The 20,854-nt window shown below is 49.5% G+C and overlaps 1 protein-coding gene across 2 annotated transcripts in view; it reads right to left on the bottom strand.

Annotated features, from left to right (window-relative positions):
- The window catches only part of LOC140403197 (noelin-2-like), a 473,392-nt gene that overhangs the window by 127,751 nt on the left and 324,787 nt on the right, over positions 1-20,854 (bottom strand). The window contains exon 1 of one of the 2 annotated variants that reach the window (XM_072490947.1): positions 20,153-20,452. The exons of the other annotated variant lie outside the window; for it this stretch is intronic. Coding sequence (XP_072347048.1) covers positions 20,153-20,290 — 138 coding nt within the window. The 5' untranslated portion in view covers positions 20,291-20,452. Of the gene's footprint in view, positions 1-20,152; positions 20,453-20,854 lie in introns of those variants that run through there. 2 annotated transcript variants of the gene reach the window in all.

The following is a 20,854-nucleotide window of genomic DNA, read 5'->3' on the forward strand; positions in this document are numbered from 1 at the left end:
TGCTGGGTCAAAGTCCTGGAGCTCCCTCCCTAACTGCACTGTGGGTGTACCTGCACCACATGGATCATTCGGCGCATTGAGTCTGCAATGATCCTCTGAAATAGCACCCGGCCCAGGCCCACTCTCTTGCTCTACCCCCGTAATCCCACCTAACTTGCCCATCTTTGGAAACTAAGGGGCAATTTAGCGTGGCCAATTCACCTAACCTGCACATTTTTGTGGGAGGAAACCGGAGCACCCGGAGGAAACCCATGCAGACCTGGGGAGAGCGTGTAAACTCCACACAGACAGTCACTCGAGGTCGGGATCGAACCAGCCTGGCACTGTGGGGCAGCGGTGCTGACCACTGTGCCATCCCTGGCAGTCAGTAACCAGAAGAAGCAGCTTGACGCTTTCTGGCAGGCAGAACCCTTGTTGGGCGAGATTCTCCGTCAACGAGATGTTTTGTCTCGCCGGCAGCGCGCTCACGCCCGCGGATATCCCGATGGCGTGGGGCTGGCTCCAATGGGAAGCACCATTGGCTGGCTGCCGGGACGGAGAATCCCGCTGCCGGGACGGAGAATCCCGCCCGTGGAGTTTCAAAAAAACCCACAGCAAGTTATTACGATTTGGAAAGCGTTGCCTGAAAGGGAGACGGAAGCGGATTCAACAGTGACCCTCGATGCTGGGTGATTGATATCGGAAAGGAAAATATTGCAAGGTCGTGAGAATAATTGGACACCTCCAAAGGTGTAGCATGGTGGAGGTTCCGGGGTTACAACAGCATTGACTTCACTGTCAGGCAGTCCTCCGACCGACTTAGTAATGCTCCCGACAGCTCTTTGTGGAGGCGCCCGGATAGAGAGTTACACTCAACACCTTTCTTCGACCAATCCAATTGGCGCGCAGGTGCCGTTACATCGGCTGCGGATTCCGAGTGATCACTGCTTCCCCCGCAGTTTGTCCACCGATGTACTTTTGTCTCAAAAAACAGCCACCTGGAAGTTTATAACTGCGCTCAAGCGCGAGAGCTGCCAGAAAGGCCCTAGATGTGAACTTAAACTATGCATCATCGGTTTCCGAATCAGGGGCGAAATTCTCCGGTATTGGCGCGATGTCCGCCGACTGGCGCCCAAAAACGGCGCAAATCAGTCGGGCATCGCGCCGCCCCAAAGGTGCGGAATGCTCCGCACCTTGGGGGGCCGAGCCCCAACCTGAAGGGGCTAGGTCGGCGCCGGACTAATTTCCGCCCCGCCAGCTGACGGAAAAGGCTTTTGGTGCCCCGCCAGCTGCCGCGGAAATGACATCTCCGGGCGGCGCATGCGCGGGAGCGTTAGTGGCCGCTGACGGCATTCCCGCGCATGCACAGTGGCGGGAGCCTCTTCATCCTCCGCCATGGTGGAGACCGTGGCGAAGGCGGAAGGAAAAGAGTGCCCCCACGGCACAGGCCCGCCCGCGGATCGGTGGGCCCCGATCGCGGGCCAGGCCACCGTGGGGGCACCTCCCGGGGCCAGATCGCCCAGCGCCCCTCCCGGGACCCCGGAGCCCCGAGGGGTTTAATGGACGGGTTAAGCTGTTCGGTTTCATGATCGAGGAGATTCCCATGAATGATGGGCATTAATATTACACGGCCAAATAAATTGCAGTCAATGTTCCAGTCGGAACAGATACATTTCCTAATCAGCCTGTCCAATCCTGTTTCAGACATTGCAGAGCTTGAGCAAACACAAAGATAATGTTGGCAGGAGCTCATGCGGATGTTATGATTCAAATGCTTTTATTAACTTGTCATAACTCATTTCCAGCGGCCTTACAACAACCCCTGGTTAATATGTGACCACTGCTCCTGCCAATTAGCCTGAATAGGCCGAGACAGCGGGGGGGGGGGGAGCACAGGGGAGCTGACTGCAGCCATTACCGACACTCAAAGGATTTCCTCGTCCAATTTAAAACAAAAACATTTTTCATACGCCTGTTAGCGAAAGGTGACGGCAGGCATACATTTGTTCAGAGATTTCGGCTGCATCCCTCCTCCTCTCCCCCTGCTTATTCCCGGGTTCATTTCCCACTGGGCCAGCCAGCCGTAACAGCAGAGTGGCTGCGGTTTTGACCCTGCTGGGTCCCGACTAAGGCTGACCGTTTTATTTCACCATCGTTTCTTTCTCCAAAACTTGGTGGCTTTCTGGAAAAAAAAAAGGTTTCCCGACCACCGCCTCCCCCACCCAACTCTTTCCCCACAAACAATGTTCTCACATATTCACGCCCCACCAATTGACTTCAATCTCTGCGTCCTCCAGTTATCGAGCCTCTCCACCACTGGAAGCAGTTTCTCCTTCCTTGCCACATCAAAGGCCCTCAACTCCCAAGGAATTGTTTCTTCACCCTCACGCATCCCGGTTCCTCTTGCTCCTCCCTACTCGGGGGGGGGATTTAGTCGGACGTGCAAAATGCTCGGGGGGTGGGATTCCCCGACCCCCCCGCCGGGTCGGAGAATCGCTGGGGGGCGGCGTGAATCGCGCCCCCGCCGGCCATCGAATTCTCCGGCATCGAAAATTTGGCGGGGGCGGGAATCGCGCAGCGCCGGTCGCCACCCCCCCCCCCCCTCCCAACCCGGCGATTCTCCGGCCCACGATGGGCCGAAGTCCCGCTGCTGTCATGCCAGTCCCGCCGATGTGAATCAAACCACCTACCTTACCGGCGGGACCAGGCAGCGTGAGCGGGCTCCGGGGTCCTGGGGTGGGGGGGGGGGTGCCCCCACTGTGGCCTGGCCCTCGATCGGGGCCCACCGATCCGCGGGCGGGCCTGTGCCGTGGGGGCATTCTTTTCCTTCCGCCTAGGCCATAGTCTCCGCAATGGCCGATGTGGAAGTGACCCCCCCCCCGCGCTTGCGCGGGGATGACGTCAGCAGCCGCTGATGCTCCCGCGCATGCGCAGACTTCCGCTGACCGGTGGGGTCATTTTGTCCCCGGCTGGCGTGGCGCCAAAGGCCTTTCCCGCCGGTCGATGGCGCACCAGCCCTCAAGGTGAGGGATTGGTCCCTAAAGGGGCGGAGAAATCCGCACCTGTGGGGCGGCCTGAAGTCGGAGTGGTTCACGCCACTCCATCCCGCCGGGAGCCCCCGCCCCACCGGGTAGGGGAGAATCCCAGCCCTGGGGGGGGGTGGGGGGGGGGTTCGCTGCCCCAGTTGGCCACATGGGGCATTACAGCCAAACCCTGCCCTTTGGCTGACAAGGGGGGGGCGGGGGGTGAGATTTTCCACACCAACCCAAACCCCCCCCTTCCCAGGGCATGTTTTGTGGCGGCAGAGGCTGGGGGATATGCATGTGCACATCCATCATATCGTTATCTATCAGTGTATGTAGTTACTGATATGGTCTCCGACTCGCAGATGGTGATATAGATCCACCAGGTAACTTGAGGGATTCGGCATTAGGTAGTAAGTCGTACTAGAGGACAGTCGCACTCGGAGAAACTCCTGGAGAATCCACTGAATTCAATTATCAGTTACCGTATGTATTATAGTTCATTAGTTATCTTTCCACGTGTTCATCTTGTTAAACTAACTTACTAGTCAAAGAACTAGATGTTCTTTGGAGATCTTTCCCACGGCCACAACACAGAACATAACAGAGACGACCCACCGTTGGACAGAGGCGGGATCGTCCAGTCCTGCCGTTGTCAACGGGATTTGCCGTTTGTCGTTGTTCGCACCCTCCATCACTGGGGAACCTCTTTCATAGAACATACAGTGCAGAAGGAGGCCATTCGGCCCATTGAGTCTACACCGACCCACTTAAGCCCTCTCTTCCACCCTATCCCCACAACACAATAACCCCATCTAACCTTTTTGGACACTAAAGGCAATTTTAGCATGGCCAATCCACCTAACCTGCACGTCTTTGGACTGTGGGAGGAAACCGGAGCACCCGGAGGAAACCCACGCAGACCTGGGGAGAACGTGCAGACTCCGCACAGACAGTGACTCAGCGGGGAATCGAACCTGGGACCCTGGCGTTGTGAAGCCACAGTGCTATCCACTTGTGTTACCGTGCTGCCCTGGGGTGGGGTGGGAGAGGGGTGAGTGGGGTGAGCGTCCACGGGACTGGAAAATCACACCAGTGATAACGGCTGGAAAATCCGTCTCAGAGCAACGCAGCGATGACACCAATTTCTCGGATGCGCGGCAGGTTTATTTGCAAAAGCTTCAAAATATCTCTGCAACGACAGACTGTCCGCCCACGTGCTTGCAGCTCAGTCCAGCCGCTTGTGTGCCGTCTGTCCGCTTTGCTCCGAGCCAACACCCAGGCACAAGCAATCAGTCACAGTGAGCATAGATCAGCTGTCAGACTCTCACAATTGAACAGAGAACAATTGAACACAATAGAGACCACAGGCCAAACTTGGGACCTTCCCTGAAATTACCATCAAAAGTTACAAATGCAAAACACAATGGATGTTGGAAATCTGATATAAACAGAGAACATTCGGTACATATTCAGCAAGTTGGGAAATTGAGTCCAACAATTTTAGATCATGATTGTGGACTCCATTTTACTTGTTTGTGTCATTTATACCGGTTCGGTTCTGGTTTCTTTATTCCCCTATTTTGCCTTTGGATGGCAACTATCCAGCCTGTCACACTCCCCATATACACCTTTACTTTTCTTCTTCGCCCCGTGGACCCAACCACCTCTTTAACTTGCTAGAAACCAAATTAAATTTCTAGCTTTCCTCAGTTCTAATAAAAGAACACAACCTCGACCATAAGACCATAAGACACAGGAGCAGAATTAGGCCACTCGGCCCATCGAGTCTGCTCCGCCATTCAATCATGGCTGATATTTTTCTCATCCCCATTCTCCTGCCTTCGCCCCATAACCCCTGATCCCCTTATTAATCCAGAACCTATCTATCTCTGTCTTAAAGACACTCAGTGATTTGGCCTCCACACCCTTCTGCGGCAAAGAGTTCCACAGATTCACCACCCTCTGGCTGAAGAAATTCCTCCTCATCTCTGTTTTAAAGGATCGTCCCTTCAGTCTGAGGCTGAGTCCTCGGGTTCTAGTTTTCCGACAAGTGGAAACATCCTCGCCACGTCCTCTCTATCCAGGCCTCGCAGTATCCCGTAAGTTTCAATAAGATCCCCCCTCATCCTTCTAAACTCCAACGAGTACAGACCCAGAGACCTCAACCGCTCCTCATACGACAAGCTCTTCATTCCAGGGATCATTCCTGTGAACCCCCTCTGGACCCTTTCCAAGGCCAGCACATCCTTCCTTAGATACGGGGCCCAGAACTGCTCACAATACTCCAAATGGGGTCTGACCAGAGCCTTATACAGCCTCAGAAATACATCCCTGGTCTTGTATTCTAGCCCTCTCGACACGAATGCTAACATTGCATTTGCCTTCCTAACTGCCGACTGAACCTGCACGTTAACCTTCAGAAAAACCTGAACTAAGTCCCTTTGTGCTTCTGATTTCCTAAGCCGTTTCCCATTTAGAAAATAGTCTGTGCCTCCATTTCTCCTTCCAAAGTGCGTAACCTCACACTTTTCCAGATTGCATTCCATCTGCCACTTCTTTGCCCACTCTCCGAGCCTGTCCAAGTCCTTCGTTTCTTCGATATCTGCAACCTCCCAGCCCAACAATCCACCAAGATCTCTGCCCTCGTCCAATCCTGGCCTCTTGTCCAACCCCAATTTTTCTCTGTTCCTCCAATGGAGGGTCGGGCCTTGCTCAGACTGAGGGCCCTAAACTCTGGAGTTCCCTCCCAAAACCGATTCACTTCTTCTCTGAGATGCTCCTGAAAGCTTGTGACCTCCCCTCCTTGTGCAGCGAGATGTTAAATTCTGATGGACCGTCCTCCTTTGGAAAGCCCCAGGAGGTTCTGCTATGTTGAAAGGTGCTGTGTAAATGCGAGTTGCTGTTCTCTATTGACAAGCCTGGCTGAATGGCTGGAGCACACAGACCAGAGTGATGGGAGAAAATAAAGGATAAAGTCAATGGAGGATGTTTCGGTTTTCAAAGCTTGCTGGATCCCTGCCACTACCACCACGCTCTCAGGAATGACAACCATGTCATGCTGCAGTGTGAAAAATGTAGACCCCTCGATCACCAACTCCCACAAGTATCCACCCAATATTTCCATCCACTTTTCATGTCACTCCCCTGGGCTGCCTGTGGTGCCAACTCAACACCCCAAGGAAATTAGCTCAATTTAACCTGTCCATGCACCTTGAACCCATGTCCCATGTCAAAGTGTGAAACAGTCGGAAACGATCAAGGAGCTTGAACCCCTGGATGGTACCATCCCTCCGAGCGATCTCTTCTCCAAGGCACACAATCATAAGTTTTCCCGTATCTTCCCGTGGTTGCTATGCCCTGAGTATCTTTTTTTTCCTCACTCACTGTTGCGAGGGAATAAGGCAATGGCTATACCATTTCGGACAGAGATAAGGAGACATTTCTTCACACAAAGAGATGAAATGAAAAATCGCTTATTGTCACAAGTAGGCTTCAAATGAAGTTACTGTGAAAAGCCCCTAGTCGCCACATTCCGGCGACTGTTCGGGGAGGCTGTTACAGGAATCGAACCGTGCTGCTGGCCTGCCTTGGTCTGCTTTCAAAAACCAGCGATTTAGCCCAGTGTGCTAAACAGCGACAGAGTGGTGAACCTGTGGAATTCATTACCACAGGAAGTAGTTGATGCTAAAAGAGGCGGCTGGATATAGCACTTGGGGAGAATGGGATCAAAGGCTATGGGGAGAAAGCAGGATTAGGCTATTGAGTTGGACGATCAGCCATGATCGTGATAAATGGCGGAGCAGGCTCGAAGGGCCAAAAGGCGGCCTCCTGCTCCTATCCTCTGTGTATCTATGTATTCGACTGTTAACTAGACTGGAAAAATAATACCCAGTGTCAGCCTTGCTCACTTACTGCCACTCTCCCCTGAGACAGAATGTTATGGGCCCAAGGACTTCAGGACATAATCCAGGCTGACACTTTGGTGCAGCATTGAAGGAATGCTGCACAGTCAGAGGTACTTCTTTAGGATTCTCCATCCCGCCAGCCCTATTTTCCGGCACGGTGACACCCCCCCCATGCGGGCAATGGGTTTCCCCTTGTGGCCACCCCCACGCTGTCGGGAAACCCCCGGGCGTGGGTGCGCTGCCGGCGATGCGGAAAATCCCACCGACAGAGAATCCCGCGGATGATGTTTGCACTGTTGAGTGGATCCCAAGCCAGAGAGTGAAGTATGAATCGCGACACAAATCCTTTCCTTGCTGATTGTTTTATTTACAGAATGCAGCATTACATATGTTTACATCCTACCAACGAACCCAGTGCCCCAGCAGTTTCTCTTTATAAGTGCTCTAAGTACTTAATTAAACAATGTCCTTCACCTCTGTATCTCAACAATATCATTAACAGATCATTAATAAGCCCAATTAAGACAACATTTACCCTCTCAAAGTATCCATGGGATACTTTGAGGAGCTGCGGAGATCTTCCCTGTGTTCTGCCAAATATTAAGCTCTCGAACAATACTAAATAAATAGATTATCTCGATATTTAGCTCATTACAGTTGATAGAATCTTCCTGTTTCCAAAATTGGTTTCCACACAGCAATTTCCTTTGTATCCATTTATTCACAAGACATTGATGTCACTGACAAAATAAACGTTTATGCCCATCTTGAACTGTCTTTGAGAAGGTGGTGGTGAGCCGCCTTCTTGAACCCGCTGCAGTCCATGTGGAGTAGGTACACCCACTGTGCTGTTTGGAAGAGAGTTCCCGAATTTTGACCCGGCGACAATGAAAGAACAGTGTGGGGCTTGGAGGGGAACTTGCAAGTGGTGGTGCTCCCAAGTATCTACTGCCCTTGTCCTTCTAGATGGTTGAGGCCTTGGATTTGGAAGGTGCTGTTGAAGGAGCCTTGGTGAGTTGCAGCAGTGCATCTTGAAGATGGTAGCCACGGCTGCCACTGTGCGTCGGTGGTGGAGGGCGTGGTGTTTACGGGGCTCATGTTAACACCCATCTTTCAATATGTATCTCCCCAATTGGGTTATCTGATCAATTATCTTGATTAGTGCCTGTGGGAGCTGACTATGCTTAAATCACCTGGCAGAATTCCCTGCAGCTAAACAGCGACACCCACATCAATTCATTAGTTCTCCAGCATTTTGGCACATCCTGCGTCTCTTATTGATTACCCACCTGATCGCACTGGAAACCTCCATTAAGAAAACAACTTCGCAATCAGAGAAAGCTACCAGCCCCTCCTTGTGCGAGGTATCGAACCTCAAAAGATGGCTGATTGCAGAGTCATGCAAAATTCGAACATTCCCGGTCTGCTGATAAACAGGGAGGAGGGGGGGGGGGTGGGGGGGGGGGGGCGACACAAAGCAACAATGGAAACAATTTACTAGAGAATTACGGCTGGTTGCCAGCTAATCAATGAGAGGTCAGAAGCATCCCAGGTGGGTGAGAATTAAACAGGCAGACCTGAATTGTCCTAGTTCTGTAGCTATTGATTGCAAAGTGCATATGACTGTGAATAACAAGACATGCTCAAAATGTCTGCAAAATAAATTTACCCAGCGTGTTTTGCACACAGAGGTATTGCATCAACAGTAACTAGTCTGTCAGCGTTCAGCACTCGTGTCCCTGAGCGAGGCTGAAGTTTCAACTACCACTCCGGCGACCTGAGCTCAAAATGCAGACGGCGCAATCCCATTGCAAGTGCTGAGCACAGCATTGTTGGAGCTGCACTCTTTCATGATGTATTAACACGACTGGGCTAAATCGCTGGCTTTTAAAGCAGACCAAGGCAGGCCAGCAGCACGGTTCAATTCCCGTACCAGCCTCCCCGAACAGGCGGCGGAATGTGGCGATTCGGGGCTTTTCACAGTAACTTCATTTGAAGCCTACTTGTGACGATAAGTGATTTTCATTTCATTTTTCATTTCATTTCATATACTACGAACAGCAAAGGTCCCAGCACTGATCCCTGCAGAACACCACTCGTCACAGCCCTTCAATCAGAAAAGCATCCTTCCATTGCTACTCTCTGTCTTCTATGGCCTAGCCAGTTTTGTATCCATCTTGCCAGCTCACCCCTGATCCCGTGTGACTTCACCTTTTGTACCAGTCTGCCATAAGGGACCTTGTCAAAGGCCTAACTGAAGTCCATATAGACAACATCCATTGCCCTAGCTGCATCAATCATCTTAGTGACCTCCTCGAAAAACCCTATCAAGTTAGTGAGACACGACCTCCCCTTCACAAAACCGTGCAGCCTCTCGTTAATATGTCCATTTGCTTCCAAATGGGAGTAGATCCTGTCTCGAAGAATTCTCTCCAGTAATTTCCCTACCACTGACGTAAGGCTCACCGGCCTGTTCCCTGGATTATCCTTGCTACCCTTCTTAAACAAAGGAACAACATTGGCTATTCTCCAGTCCTCCGGGACATCACCTGAAGACAGTGAGGATCCAAAGATTTCTGTCAAGGCCTCAGCAATTTCCTCTCTAGCCTCCTTCAGTATTCTGGGGTAGATCCCATCAGGCCCTGGGGACTTATCTACCGTAATAATTTTTAAGACACCCAACACCTCGACTTTTTGGATCTCAATGTGACCCAGGCTATCTACACACCCTTCTCCAGACTCAACATCTACCAATTTCTTCTCTTTGGTGAATACTGATACAAAGTATTCATTTAGTACCTCGCCCATTTCCTCTGGCTCCACACATAGATTCCCTTGCCTATCCTTCAGTGGGCCAACCCTTTCCCTGGCCACCCTCTTGCTTTTTATGTACGTGTAAAAAGCCTTGGGATTTTCCTTAACCCTATTTGCCAATGACTTTTCGTGACCCCTCCCAGCCCTCCTGACTCCTTGCTTAAGTTCCTTCCTACTTTCCTTATATTCCACACAGGCTTCGTCTGTTCCCAGCCTTCGAGCCCTGACAAATGCTTCTAGTCCTTCCATGGAGAGATTCTGAGCAACACTTGAGATGGGCGTGATGGTTCGCGGGGCCTGGTCAGGCAGTGAGTAAAGCTGGTGATGTACCCTCAATAACGAAGCTTAGAGATTAAACTGTAAAGAAGGCTTTATTAGACTAAGAACTATGTTAGAGCTGAGACAAGTGCTGACTGCTACACAGCCCATGAGGCAGCCCTTTATATATGGCTCACAGATGGGCGGAGCCAGAGGCGGAGTCCCCAGGGTTCCAAGCCCGGTCTTAAAGGGGACATCACCTTACATGATGATAAGGCAGTAACCGTTCATCACAGCTGGTTTGCCCAAGGGCGATCTCTCAATTGGAGAGATGGTGGGGTGCGGTAGTGTCACTGAATTAGTCACCCAGAGGCCCAGGCTAAACACTCTGGAGGTCACGGGTTCAAATTCCAGCACAGCAGCTGGTGGGATTTAAATTCAATTAACGAGTCTGGAATTATGAAGCTAGTCTCAGTTGCGGCGGCCATGACAGCCATCCTGTAAGAACCCATCTGGTTCGCTAATGTCTCTTTGGGGGAGGAAATCTGCCGTCCTTACTCGGTCTGGCCGACAAGGCGTCTCCACGGCAATGTGGTTGACTCAGGGCTGCTCCTCTGAAAAGGCCAGGCACGCCAATGGGTTCACGTGAAATCGAGGATGGGCATTAAATGCCAGCGCCATCCACAACCTATGACAAATTAGAGCATGTGGGGGTAGAGCCACCCCAGCAGTCGGCGATCAGTTCTCGGGTTCCTCTCGCAGTGTTACAATCGGAGAATCAAGACTGTCAGTACGCTGCCCCTTAATCAAAGGCCCATAGAACACAAAATGGATGGAACGAGAGGTGGAGGGACGTGGCACAGGAGAAAGAAGCAAATGTGAAGTAATCTGTGTGCCTTCACATCACAGATAAAGGCCTAAATTACGGCAGAAATCTCCACTGTTACCATTCTCACTGTGACTGATCTTATTTCAAAGACATTATTGGCCTGATTACGAAGCAGAGGTCAACGCTAAAGAAGCCTGATTTCTCTCTCCAATTTTAAATGTATCCGAGATAATATCAATGCTGGATATGGGTAACTCAATGACTGAGAGCCTCTGGGACAGGAACGGTGGACTTATAAAATGTGGCTCCTGAAATCACCTAGAAATATAAAAATCCAATCCTTTCCATCCCAATTCAAAAGTGTTTCAATATATTTGAGCAGGAACAATTACATTGAGGGGGGGGGGGACATATCCCGGGATGCATCGCAGAGTTCTCCTCAATGCAGTGCTGGACATCATCGACATTGGGGTAGGGGGAGGGGGCAGAGTAGTTTAGGCTTGGAGTTTGGCAACAGTGTGATGGAGCCTGAGGTATCCAACACGGAAGGAGCCGGCAACATCAGAGAGTCACTGGTAAATCCAGTGGGAATTCAGGAGAAACTGTACCTGGCGGGAACGTGGAACTCACTATCTCCAGTAGCTGAGTTTGAATAACATGGGGGCATTTGAAGGGAAGCTCGATACACGTGGAGGGTAAAGGATTGGAAGGTTCTGCTGGTAGAGAGTGAGGTGGATTTGACCCGTATGGGGTGTAAATACCTGGAGTACTTGGTTCCACTGTGCTGCTACATTCGATGTAATTCTATGTTGTAACAAGGTGTGAGAAATGCTATCGGGTCAACTAAACCGCCATAGAAACAGCAATTCCCTACGGTATCCTGGTTAAGACGTATCCCTCCCTCAACAACCACAGCAGGTGATTTTGCCATTATCTCATTGCTGCTTGCGGGATCTTGCTGTGCGCAAATCGGCCATCGCATCTCCGACATCGCAACAGCGACCAGGCTTCAAAAGTTTGGGGGGAGGGAGTGGCACAGTGGGTTAGCACTGCTGCCTCACGGCGGCCAGGACCCGGGTTCAATCCCTGCTTGGGGTCACTGTCCGTGTGGAGTTTGCACATTCTCCCCGTGTCTGCGTGGGCCTCACCCCCCACAAACCCAAAACAGATGTGCAGGGGAGGCGGATTGGCCGCGCTAAATTGGAAACATTTTTAAAAAGTACCTCAGCGGCCGGAAACGGATGCGAGATTGGTGAAGGTGCTGGAGAAAGGCATTGGTGTTGAGGGATGGGGAGTGGATGTTGGGAGGGGGGGGGGGTTTGGTAGGGGCATGATCACGTTGGCCCCATTGACGCCCAAGGTCTGCCTGATGCCATGTTCGAGTGAGAGAGAAAGCAGCCCTCTTGCCCGAAGCGGGAGAACGCGGAGGAAAACGCAGTCCCTACCTGGCCACGACATCCCAGTGACAACTGCAGGTGGAATTGGGCGCAGGGTTTGCACAGGGCAAAGTCTGAGCCCATGCCTGGGCTCCAGTAACCTGAACCTGCTGTCCCAGAAAGTAACCACTCAAAAATGACAGCCGCAAAAGGTTGTTCTGAAACGTTTTAACATTCGAATGCCCGCAAACGATTTTCTCCAGGAGTCAGAAGCCACTGACCTGTGAATGTCCCTCAACAGGTTTTTTTCTTTTCTTCACGAAGCCCAATTGCTTCACCTTGAGTTTTCCTGTAATTGGTCAGAGTCTCACTGAGATTCTCTCTTGTTCCATTCTGCTGTTCACTGCAGTCTTCATCTCTTCATGCTACTGACGGTTTCTGTACTCCTTTTTGCATATGATCTTGAAAGCCAATCAGCTGCTCTTTCAACTGTTTATTTTCCTCTTGCCAATTATGCTGCACTTCAGTGCATTGCCCTGTGGCTACTGGTAGCTCCGACACTGCTTTAGCTGAAGTAACATTCAACATCTATTTTTAGCACCTCATGTTTCTTCAAGGCTACGTATTGATCCTTCAAAGAGTCTTTTGGGGCAACGACTTCTAAGAGTGCCTTCTGCCTGCTGTTGTGCTTGGCTGTAGCTTGGTTGAGTTCTTTCAGCTCAGCTCTGATATGAACATTTTCTTGTGGCATCGCTTCATTTTCTTTTTTCAGATTTTGTTTCTTTTGGGTCATCCCAGATAGCTTTCATTCATTCACAGCCCACTGATTGCTCCACACTTCTACCTGCTGTTGCAGCTTGGGTAATGAGTCAGCAGTTTCAAAAAGCCCTATTTCTAAGTCCTTTAGCAGTTTCTCAATCTCTTCCTTCTTCTGAGCTAAACTCTTTGGCTTGAGCACTTCATTGTGCTAACATGCCACACCACCATTTTGTGGTTATGTAAATATTGTGTCCCTCAACTGGGGAGACAAATACATGAATAGAGGGATATGGACCCTGGGAGTGGAGAAGATTTTAGTTTATATGGGCAGCATGGTCGGTGCAGGCTTGGAGGGCTGAAGGGCTTGTTCCTGTGCTGTACTTTTCTTTGTTCTTTGTTCTTTGGGGTCTGCGGTCATCCTTGGTGCTTCATCGGGGTGTTCTAGACCTTCTAAAAAAAGTCTCCTCAACCTGGAGATTTAAATATTTGTCAAAGGCTTTTCATTTCTCACCAGATGTGGTTGAGGATTCATCTTGCTTCAGGATTACTTCATTTGCAAATACTCCAAACAAGTACAAAAACATATCAACTTCTACTTTTCCGATTTCTTGTTTAATCCTGATGTACTCCAATAACTAAAAAATTCCCTTCTCAGAGACTCCCAATCTTGTTTTGGCCCTTGTCATAACCTCAACTTGGTCTGGCAGTTTTAATTTTCTATCCATAGCCTTTTTCTTTAAAAAGGTGAGTACATCTTTAATGTTTTTTCCTCTTCAAAATGGCTCCGCAGCTGCTGTTGTTTTTATTTCTCTCTTCTTCGCTCACTTTTGTCAGTTTCGGTGGGCTGGCATTGCACCAACGGGCAATTTAAAAAATAAAACATATATATTTTTAAAAAACATAATCTCAGCACGGGAGAACTTTAAAATAGGTTTTGGTCCTCTGCTTGGATTTTCAGTTGGAGACACGTACTAAAATGTGACTTTATTACTTTGCCTTGCGTACTTAATTTTTTTCCAATTCTGTTCGTCCTCCGGTGGCAGCTGGATATGTTCACGGCTGATCTGCCTCAGCTGCACTCTGGATCTCCTAATAAGACCATAAGAAGCAGAATTAGGCCACTCGGCCCATCGAGTCTGCTCCGCCATTCAATCATGGCTGATATTTTTCTCATCCTCCATTCTCCTGCCTTCTCCCCATGACCCCTGATCCCCTTATTAATCAAGAACCTATCTAACCCTGTCTTAAAGACACTCAGTGATTTGGCCTCCACAGCCTTCTGCGGCAAAGAGTTCCACAGATTCACCACCCACTGGCTGAAGAAATTCCTCCTCATCTCTGTTTTAAAGGATCGTCTCTTTAGTCTGAGATTGTGTCCTCTGGTTCTAGTTTTTCCGACAAGTAGAAACATCCTCTCCACGTCCACTTTATCCCGGCCACGCAGTAACCTGTAAGTTTCAATAAGATCCTTCCTCATCCTTCTAAACTCCAACAAGTACAGACCCAGAGACCTCAACCGTTACTCATACGACAAGCTCTTCATTCCAGGGATCATTCTTGTGAACCTCCTCTGGACCCTTTCTAAGGCCAGCACATCCTTCCTTAGATACGGGGCCCAAAACTGCTCACAATACTCCAAATGGGGTCTGACCATTGCCTTATACAACCTCAGAAGTAGATCCCTGGTCTTGTATTCTAGCCCTCTCGACATGAATGCTAACATTGCATTTGCCTTCCTCACTGCCGACTGAACCTGCACGTTACCCTGAAGAGAATCGTGAACAAGGACTCCCAAGTCCCTTTGTGCTTCTGATTTCCGAACCATCGCCCATCCTGGTGGCTGCCTGATTTAAAAGGCAAGTTAGCTTTTTTATCGTATTTGTTTTGCTCACCCTTCCCGTGACTTGGCTGGGTCCTTTGATTCTGCCTCTGCTACATCTGCTCAGGTCCGGCTTTTCATCTGCACAGTGGATTATTTTGCTGCCTTTAGTTCTTTTCTTTCCCCTTTTTTTCAATTTTGCCCGGCCTTTTTAGATCCAGCTAGGTCCTTTGACGTTGTGCTTGGGCTGGCAATGGGGCTCCATGTCCCCTGGTGGACTCCTTCAGCCTCCTCGTCTGCAATGGAGCATTTTATTTGGGTGCTTTCTAACTGAGACAGGTTAGACAGACAGCACTGGAGTTCAGAAGAGTGAGGGGGTGACTTGGTTGAAAGAGCATGTTCTCGACAAGGTGGATGCGGGAAGGGGGTTTCCTCTTGTGGGCGAGCCAAGAACTAGAAAGCACGGCTTTAAAATGAGGGGTTTCCCTTTGAAGACGGAGCTGAGGAGAACGTATCTCAGAGGGCTGTGCAACTCTCTGACTCAGAAGGCGTTGGAGGGCGGGGTCAGTGACTATTTCTAGAGTGGAGATAAATAGATTCTTGTTAGGCAAGGGGACCGAAGGTGATCGGGGATAGACGGGAGTGTGGAATTCGAAACATAAGTAGATCGGCCATAATTGTACAGAATGTTGCAGCAGGCTCGAGGGGCCGAATGGCCCACTCCTGCTCCTATTTTGTATGTTCATACTCAGGTTTCAGTTTCTTCTTCATGATTTGAGTTTCCGGGTTCCTTCTCCAACTTCCCTGGGATTTTGGAGTCCATCTTTCGATGCCACCATGTTGTAAAGATTATCTGGCGTTTTACGGACAAGTTGGAAGGTTTGTATAATTAAACATGCACCGCTTATTGTTAACCAATAACTGTGTATATATCCAAGGTACTGCCACGAATGGATACCATTCCAATGCCAGCTCCTTCCACACACAATCGACTATCCCGCGACTGTCCACATCACCACTGTGGGTGGTACTGTTTTCCAATCCCACATTAACCCTTACCCTGCTGGACACCCTTATACTACATTAAAGATGAGGAGAAACCATGTCACAGAGAGAGGTTCTGAGGAGGCGGACAGAGTCAGAAGGAATGTGGGTCAAGGGTTTGTGCTGACTTCTCGCTATCAAAGGCGGAACAGAAAGAGGGCGAAGCAGCACAGGAGCACAGTGGTTAGCACAGTTGCTTCACAACTCCAGAGTCCCAGGTTCGATTCCCGGCTGGGGTCACTGTCTGTGCGGAGTCTGCACGTTCTCCCCGTGTGTGCGTGGGTTTCCTCCGGGTGCTCCGGTTTCCTCCCACAGTCCAATAATGTGCAGGTTAGATGGATTGGCCATGCTAAATTGCCCTTAGTGTCCAAAATTGCCCCTAGTGTTGGCTGGGGTTACTGGGTTATGGGGATAGGGTGGAGGTGTGGGCTTGGGTAGGGTGCTCTTTGCAAGAGCCGGTGCAGACTCGATGGGCCGAATGGCCTCCTTCTGCACTGTAAATACTATGATTCTATGATAACTGGAGGAGAAAAGTCTGGGAATGACCTATTGGGTTGGAGGAGACTGCAGGGATTGGGGAGCCCAGGCAATACATTTCGATGTATTACATTGTAAGATGGAGCTAATGTGAGTTGGCAAGGGCCAGGGGGGGGTGAAAGGTGACCAGAACCTGGAGCTCGGTGGACTTTGGGTAGGTTGGCATAGCTGAAGATATTGATCAGTGCTGGGGTGGGGTGGGGGGGCGGCAGTGCGGGAGAGATGTGATGATGTTGTGGTGGCGGGAGAGGTCAGCCGTGTTGGCGGGTGACCTCCAGGGTTTGACGGTCATCTCGGGGTCAAATACGATGCCGAGGTTGGACATCCTCCCGGCAGATTGAGATGGGGGCAGGGTCGGAAGCTGAGACGCGGAGGTTTCGAATGACTTTAACATTGGGCAACGTTAAACAGGAACAAAATCCCAGCTCGTGTGTGAACGCCAACCTGCCGGCCATTCAGGAGTTGAGGTGGAAAAATAATAATAATCTTTATTATTGTCACAAGTAGGTTACATTAACACTGCAATGAAGTTACTGTGAAAATGGGCATCTTCAGTGACACAAGGTTATTGTGGCCAAGGACATGGGCAAGGAATAGAAAGAGGGGGTGGCACGGTCACACAAAGGTTGGGGGGAGGGTGGGGACGAGGGGAATAATCAGCCAGGGTTCCTGTTGCCAACTGCCCTCTGGTGTCAATTGCTGGAACTGCACGAGTGAGACACAGAACAGTACGGGCTGGGGAACAACAATCATTGGGCTCACTGAGCAGAGTGCAAATGGAGCCACACATTTCCTGGGGAGGTGGCAAGGTTATCACACAGCGACGAACAAATGCTGGTAATCGGTGCACCGCTTCACACGGAGGAGTGATTCCTCTCGTGCAAGAACTCCCTTTAAAGCAGTTTCCCCAAATACGCAGGATCAATCCATCGCCCAGCCTCCCTGCACTGAAATTCTGCCTCACCCGATTGTCAAAACGTCAGAAATGACTTCTGAGAGCTGTCATTGGTCAGGCCAGCAGAATTCATACAGGGTCTTCCCACCCACACCTCGGTCTAGAGTTTGCAATTAACTTGAGTTAAATGGTTTTCACCACCCCCCCCCCCCCCCACCCCCACACCTCCACCTCAGGGCCATCTTTCCCGGACACAAGGTAACCTCAGCTTCTCGGAGCTCAGTGGAGAAGGAGGTGAAGGAAATATTGAAGAGAGAGAGAGAAGGAAATTGCAAACGCTGAATTGAGCGAGAGAGAGGAAACATTGGAGGGACTGAGATGCAATCAGCTGTGAAGTGAGAACACAGGGACAAGTGGATAGCAAACACTCACAGAGGTGGGCCAGTAGAATTACTTCATCCATCCTCATAGCAAAAATATATAAACATTTTTAAATCATCTGATTATTTGAAGCAGAGGACATCCACCCTCCTATTGTCCCCAAAACAATCTGGAAACATCTGAATGACCCAGAGTCTGCATCCATTTGCAGTGAGCCGGACTTTTAAACACTTTAATATTTCCACGAATATTTTGCAGTCATGAGGTTAAGATTTAAATTCCCAAATCTGACCACAAAATGAAATCAAACCATTCCCCTAACAGCATCTTACGGCAATTATGTACATCCTTACTTTTAGCTTGAACGTCAAGTTTAAGAACTTCCCACAGATTATTTGTGCCCCAAGCACTTTGTGATCTTTGTCTGAGCACAAATCTCATTTCTTCCAGTCCAATACTGCCCTTTGAATTCACACTGTACAACTTCAAATTTCTGATCTTACCCCCTCCCCAACCCCCGCCCAGTGCAGAATCATTTAGAAAATAGAAATAGTTTATTAATGCTCAGAAGAAGAGGAGTGAGAGAGAGAGAATTAAACATTGGGAGGGATGAAGGGAAGGGGAATTTTGGAAAGAGGAGGGGAGGGGCAAGAGAAATATTGAGGGGAGAGAGAGCGAGAGGCTGGGAAAAGGAAAATTTCAGCAAAGGACAATCGAAAAGAAATGTTGCAGCAAAGAGCGATGAAACGTGGGGGGAGAAAAGACACCCTGAGAGAAACAAAAAGGATTAATTAGAAGACTGGGAAGAGACATAGGGGAGGGGGAGAAGAGGAATGGTGGAGAAGAGGAATGGAGGGGGGAGAAGAGGAATGGGGGAGAAGAGGAATGGAGGGGGGAGAAGAGGAATGGGGGAGAAGAAAAATGGGGGAGAGAAGAAGAGAAATGGGGGGAGAATAAGAGAAATTGGGGTGAGGAAGAGAAATTGGGGTACAGGAAGAGAAATGGGAGGAGGAGAAATATTTTGAGAACAACTGGCAGAGGTTGAATGGGAGAGGGCCAAAGGAAAATTTGAAACAGGACCGGGGAGAAAGAGAGAGAGAGAGAGAGAGAAAAGATAAATAAATGAAAATCTGAAAGGGAGAGGAAAGGAGTTGGAGGGAGGAAAGAGAAGGGGAGCAATAAAAAACACAGCTGGAGAGATAAAGAGAGTTAGAGAGAGATAAGGAGAGAGATAAAGAGAGATAGAGAGATAGAGAGAGATAAAGAGAGAAAGAGAGATAAAGAGAGAGAGAGAGATAAAGAGAGAGAGAGATAAAGAGAGAGAGATAGAGATAGCGAGATAAAGATATATATATATAGAGAGAGAGATAGAGAGATAAAGAGAGAGAGAGATAAAGAAAGAGAGATAGAGATAAAGAGAGAGAGGGATAAAGAGAGAGAGATAGAGATAGAGAGATAAAGATATATATATATATAGAGAGAGATAGAGAGATAAAGAGAGATAGAGATAGAGAGATAGAGAGAGAGAGATAAAGAGAGAGAGAGATAAAGAGAGATAGAGATAGAGATATAGCGAGAGAGAGATAAAGAAAGAGATAGAGATAAAGAGAGAGAGATAGATAGAGAGAGATAAAGAGAGATAGAGAGAGATAAAAGAGAGATAGAGATAAAGAGAGAGATACAGAGAGAGATAGAGAGAGATAAAGATAAAGAGAGATAGAGAGAGATAAAGAGAGATAGAGAGACAGGGAGCTAGACATAAAAGAATGAGAGAGATAGAGAGAGAGATAAACAGAGAGAGAGATAAAGAGAGATAAAGATAGAGAGAGATAGAGAGAGCTAAAAGAGAGATAGAGAGATAAAGAGAGAGAGAGATAAAGAGAGAGAGACAAAGAGAGCGATAGAGAGATAGAGAGAGAGAGAGTAAAAGAGAGAGATAGAGAGAGATGAAAGATTGAGAGGGAGATAAAGAGAGACATAGAGAGAGAGCGATAGAAAGAGATAGAGAGAGAGAGAGAGGGGTTGCTCAGGGGGTTAAGACATTGCACAGATTAGTTCTGAGATGAGGCAGATAGAATCTGGGAGGTCGCCCACTATTGAAGGCAGATGTTAAAATATAAAACATCCCGGAAGAAGCAAGCTCACATCTGTTTGCTTTTATTTACAAAACAATGAAACCCCAGTAATATTGAAAAGTCTGCCCATTCACCCTCCCCAAAGCAACACAATTTACTGAAGCCCATCGGATATCCAAACGCTTGCATTCCACTTCCTTGCATTTTAACAATGAAACTTCCAGCCTCTCCCCTGTCCATCCAAAGAGACACCTGCAGGGGGTGATTTCAGCCTGGGTTTGCAGAGTGTGGCAATGTACACACAGTGCCTGGCTGACAGAGAGAGATGGTCATACCCATCCCCAAATCAGCTTAACAAAAAAGACTGCAGAGGAAGGGGAGTTTAAAAGTGGTTGGCACAGAATAGAGACTCCCCTCCCCCCTCCCCGTGAAGATTCAAGGATGTGCACACTCACTATTTTCTGCGTGTTCCCCGTTGAGCTGAGTTTGGTTCCGTTCAATCCCACCAGGGTGGGGAGGGTCTGGGACATCCAGTTGGTCACCATAGCCATGGTGCTGAGGACAGCTCCAATCTTCAGGAGAGGGACACTCATACTGAGCTCTGCTTCATTCCCCCCCCCACCCTCTCCCCTTGAAGCTTGGCCACACACACACACACAGAGCCCCCACTGCTCTGTCTCTCTATCTCTCGCTCCACACCAGCCCTGGCTGCTGCACTCACATCACAAGCAGCTCTCCAGAATCACTGCTGAATGCAGTCCAGACAACAGAGAGAGAGAGCGAGAAACCCCAACACATCCCTCACACCCTGACGTCAGCCTCAGCAGGCTGGGCTTTGATGTGATGGAGAGAGGGATGGAGGAGGGAGGAGGAGAGGGGGGGAGGTAGGTTAACATTTTGAGTGCTGCATGGGCAGCCCTCAACCACTGCCCCCCCCCCCCCTCCCTGTGTCAGACACCAGGGCAGCAATGAGGGAGGGAGGGAGTGAGGGAGTTACTGGGGCAGCAATGAGGGAGGGAGGGAGTGAGGGAGTTACTGGGGCAGCAGTGAGGGAGGGAGGGAGTGAGGGAGTTACTGGGGCAGCAATGAGGGAGGGAGGGAGTGAGGGAGTTACTGGGGCAGCAGTGAGGGAGGGAGGGAGTGCGGGAGTTACTGGG

The sequence above is a fragment of the Scyliorhinus torazame genome, chromosome 27 (genome assembly GCF_047496885.1).
Source record: "Scyliorhinus torazame isolate Kashiwa2021f chromosome 27, sScyTor2.1, whole genome shotgun sequence".
Lineage (NCBI taxonomy): Eukaryota > Metazoa > Chordata > Chondrichthyes > Carcharhiniformes > Scyliorhinidae > Scyliorhinus > Scyliorhinus torazame.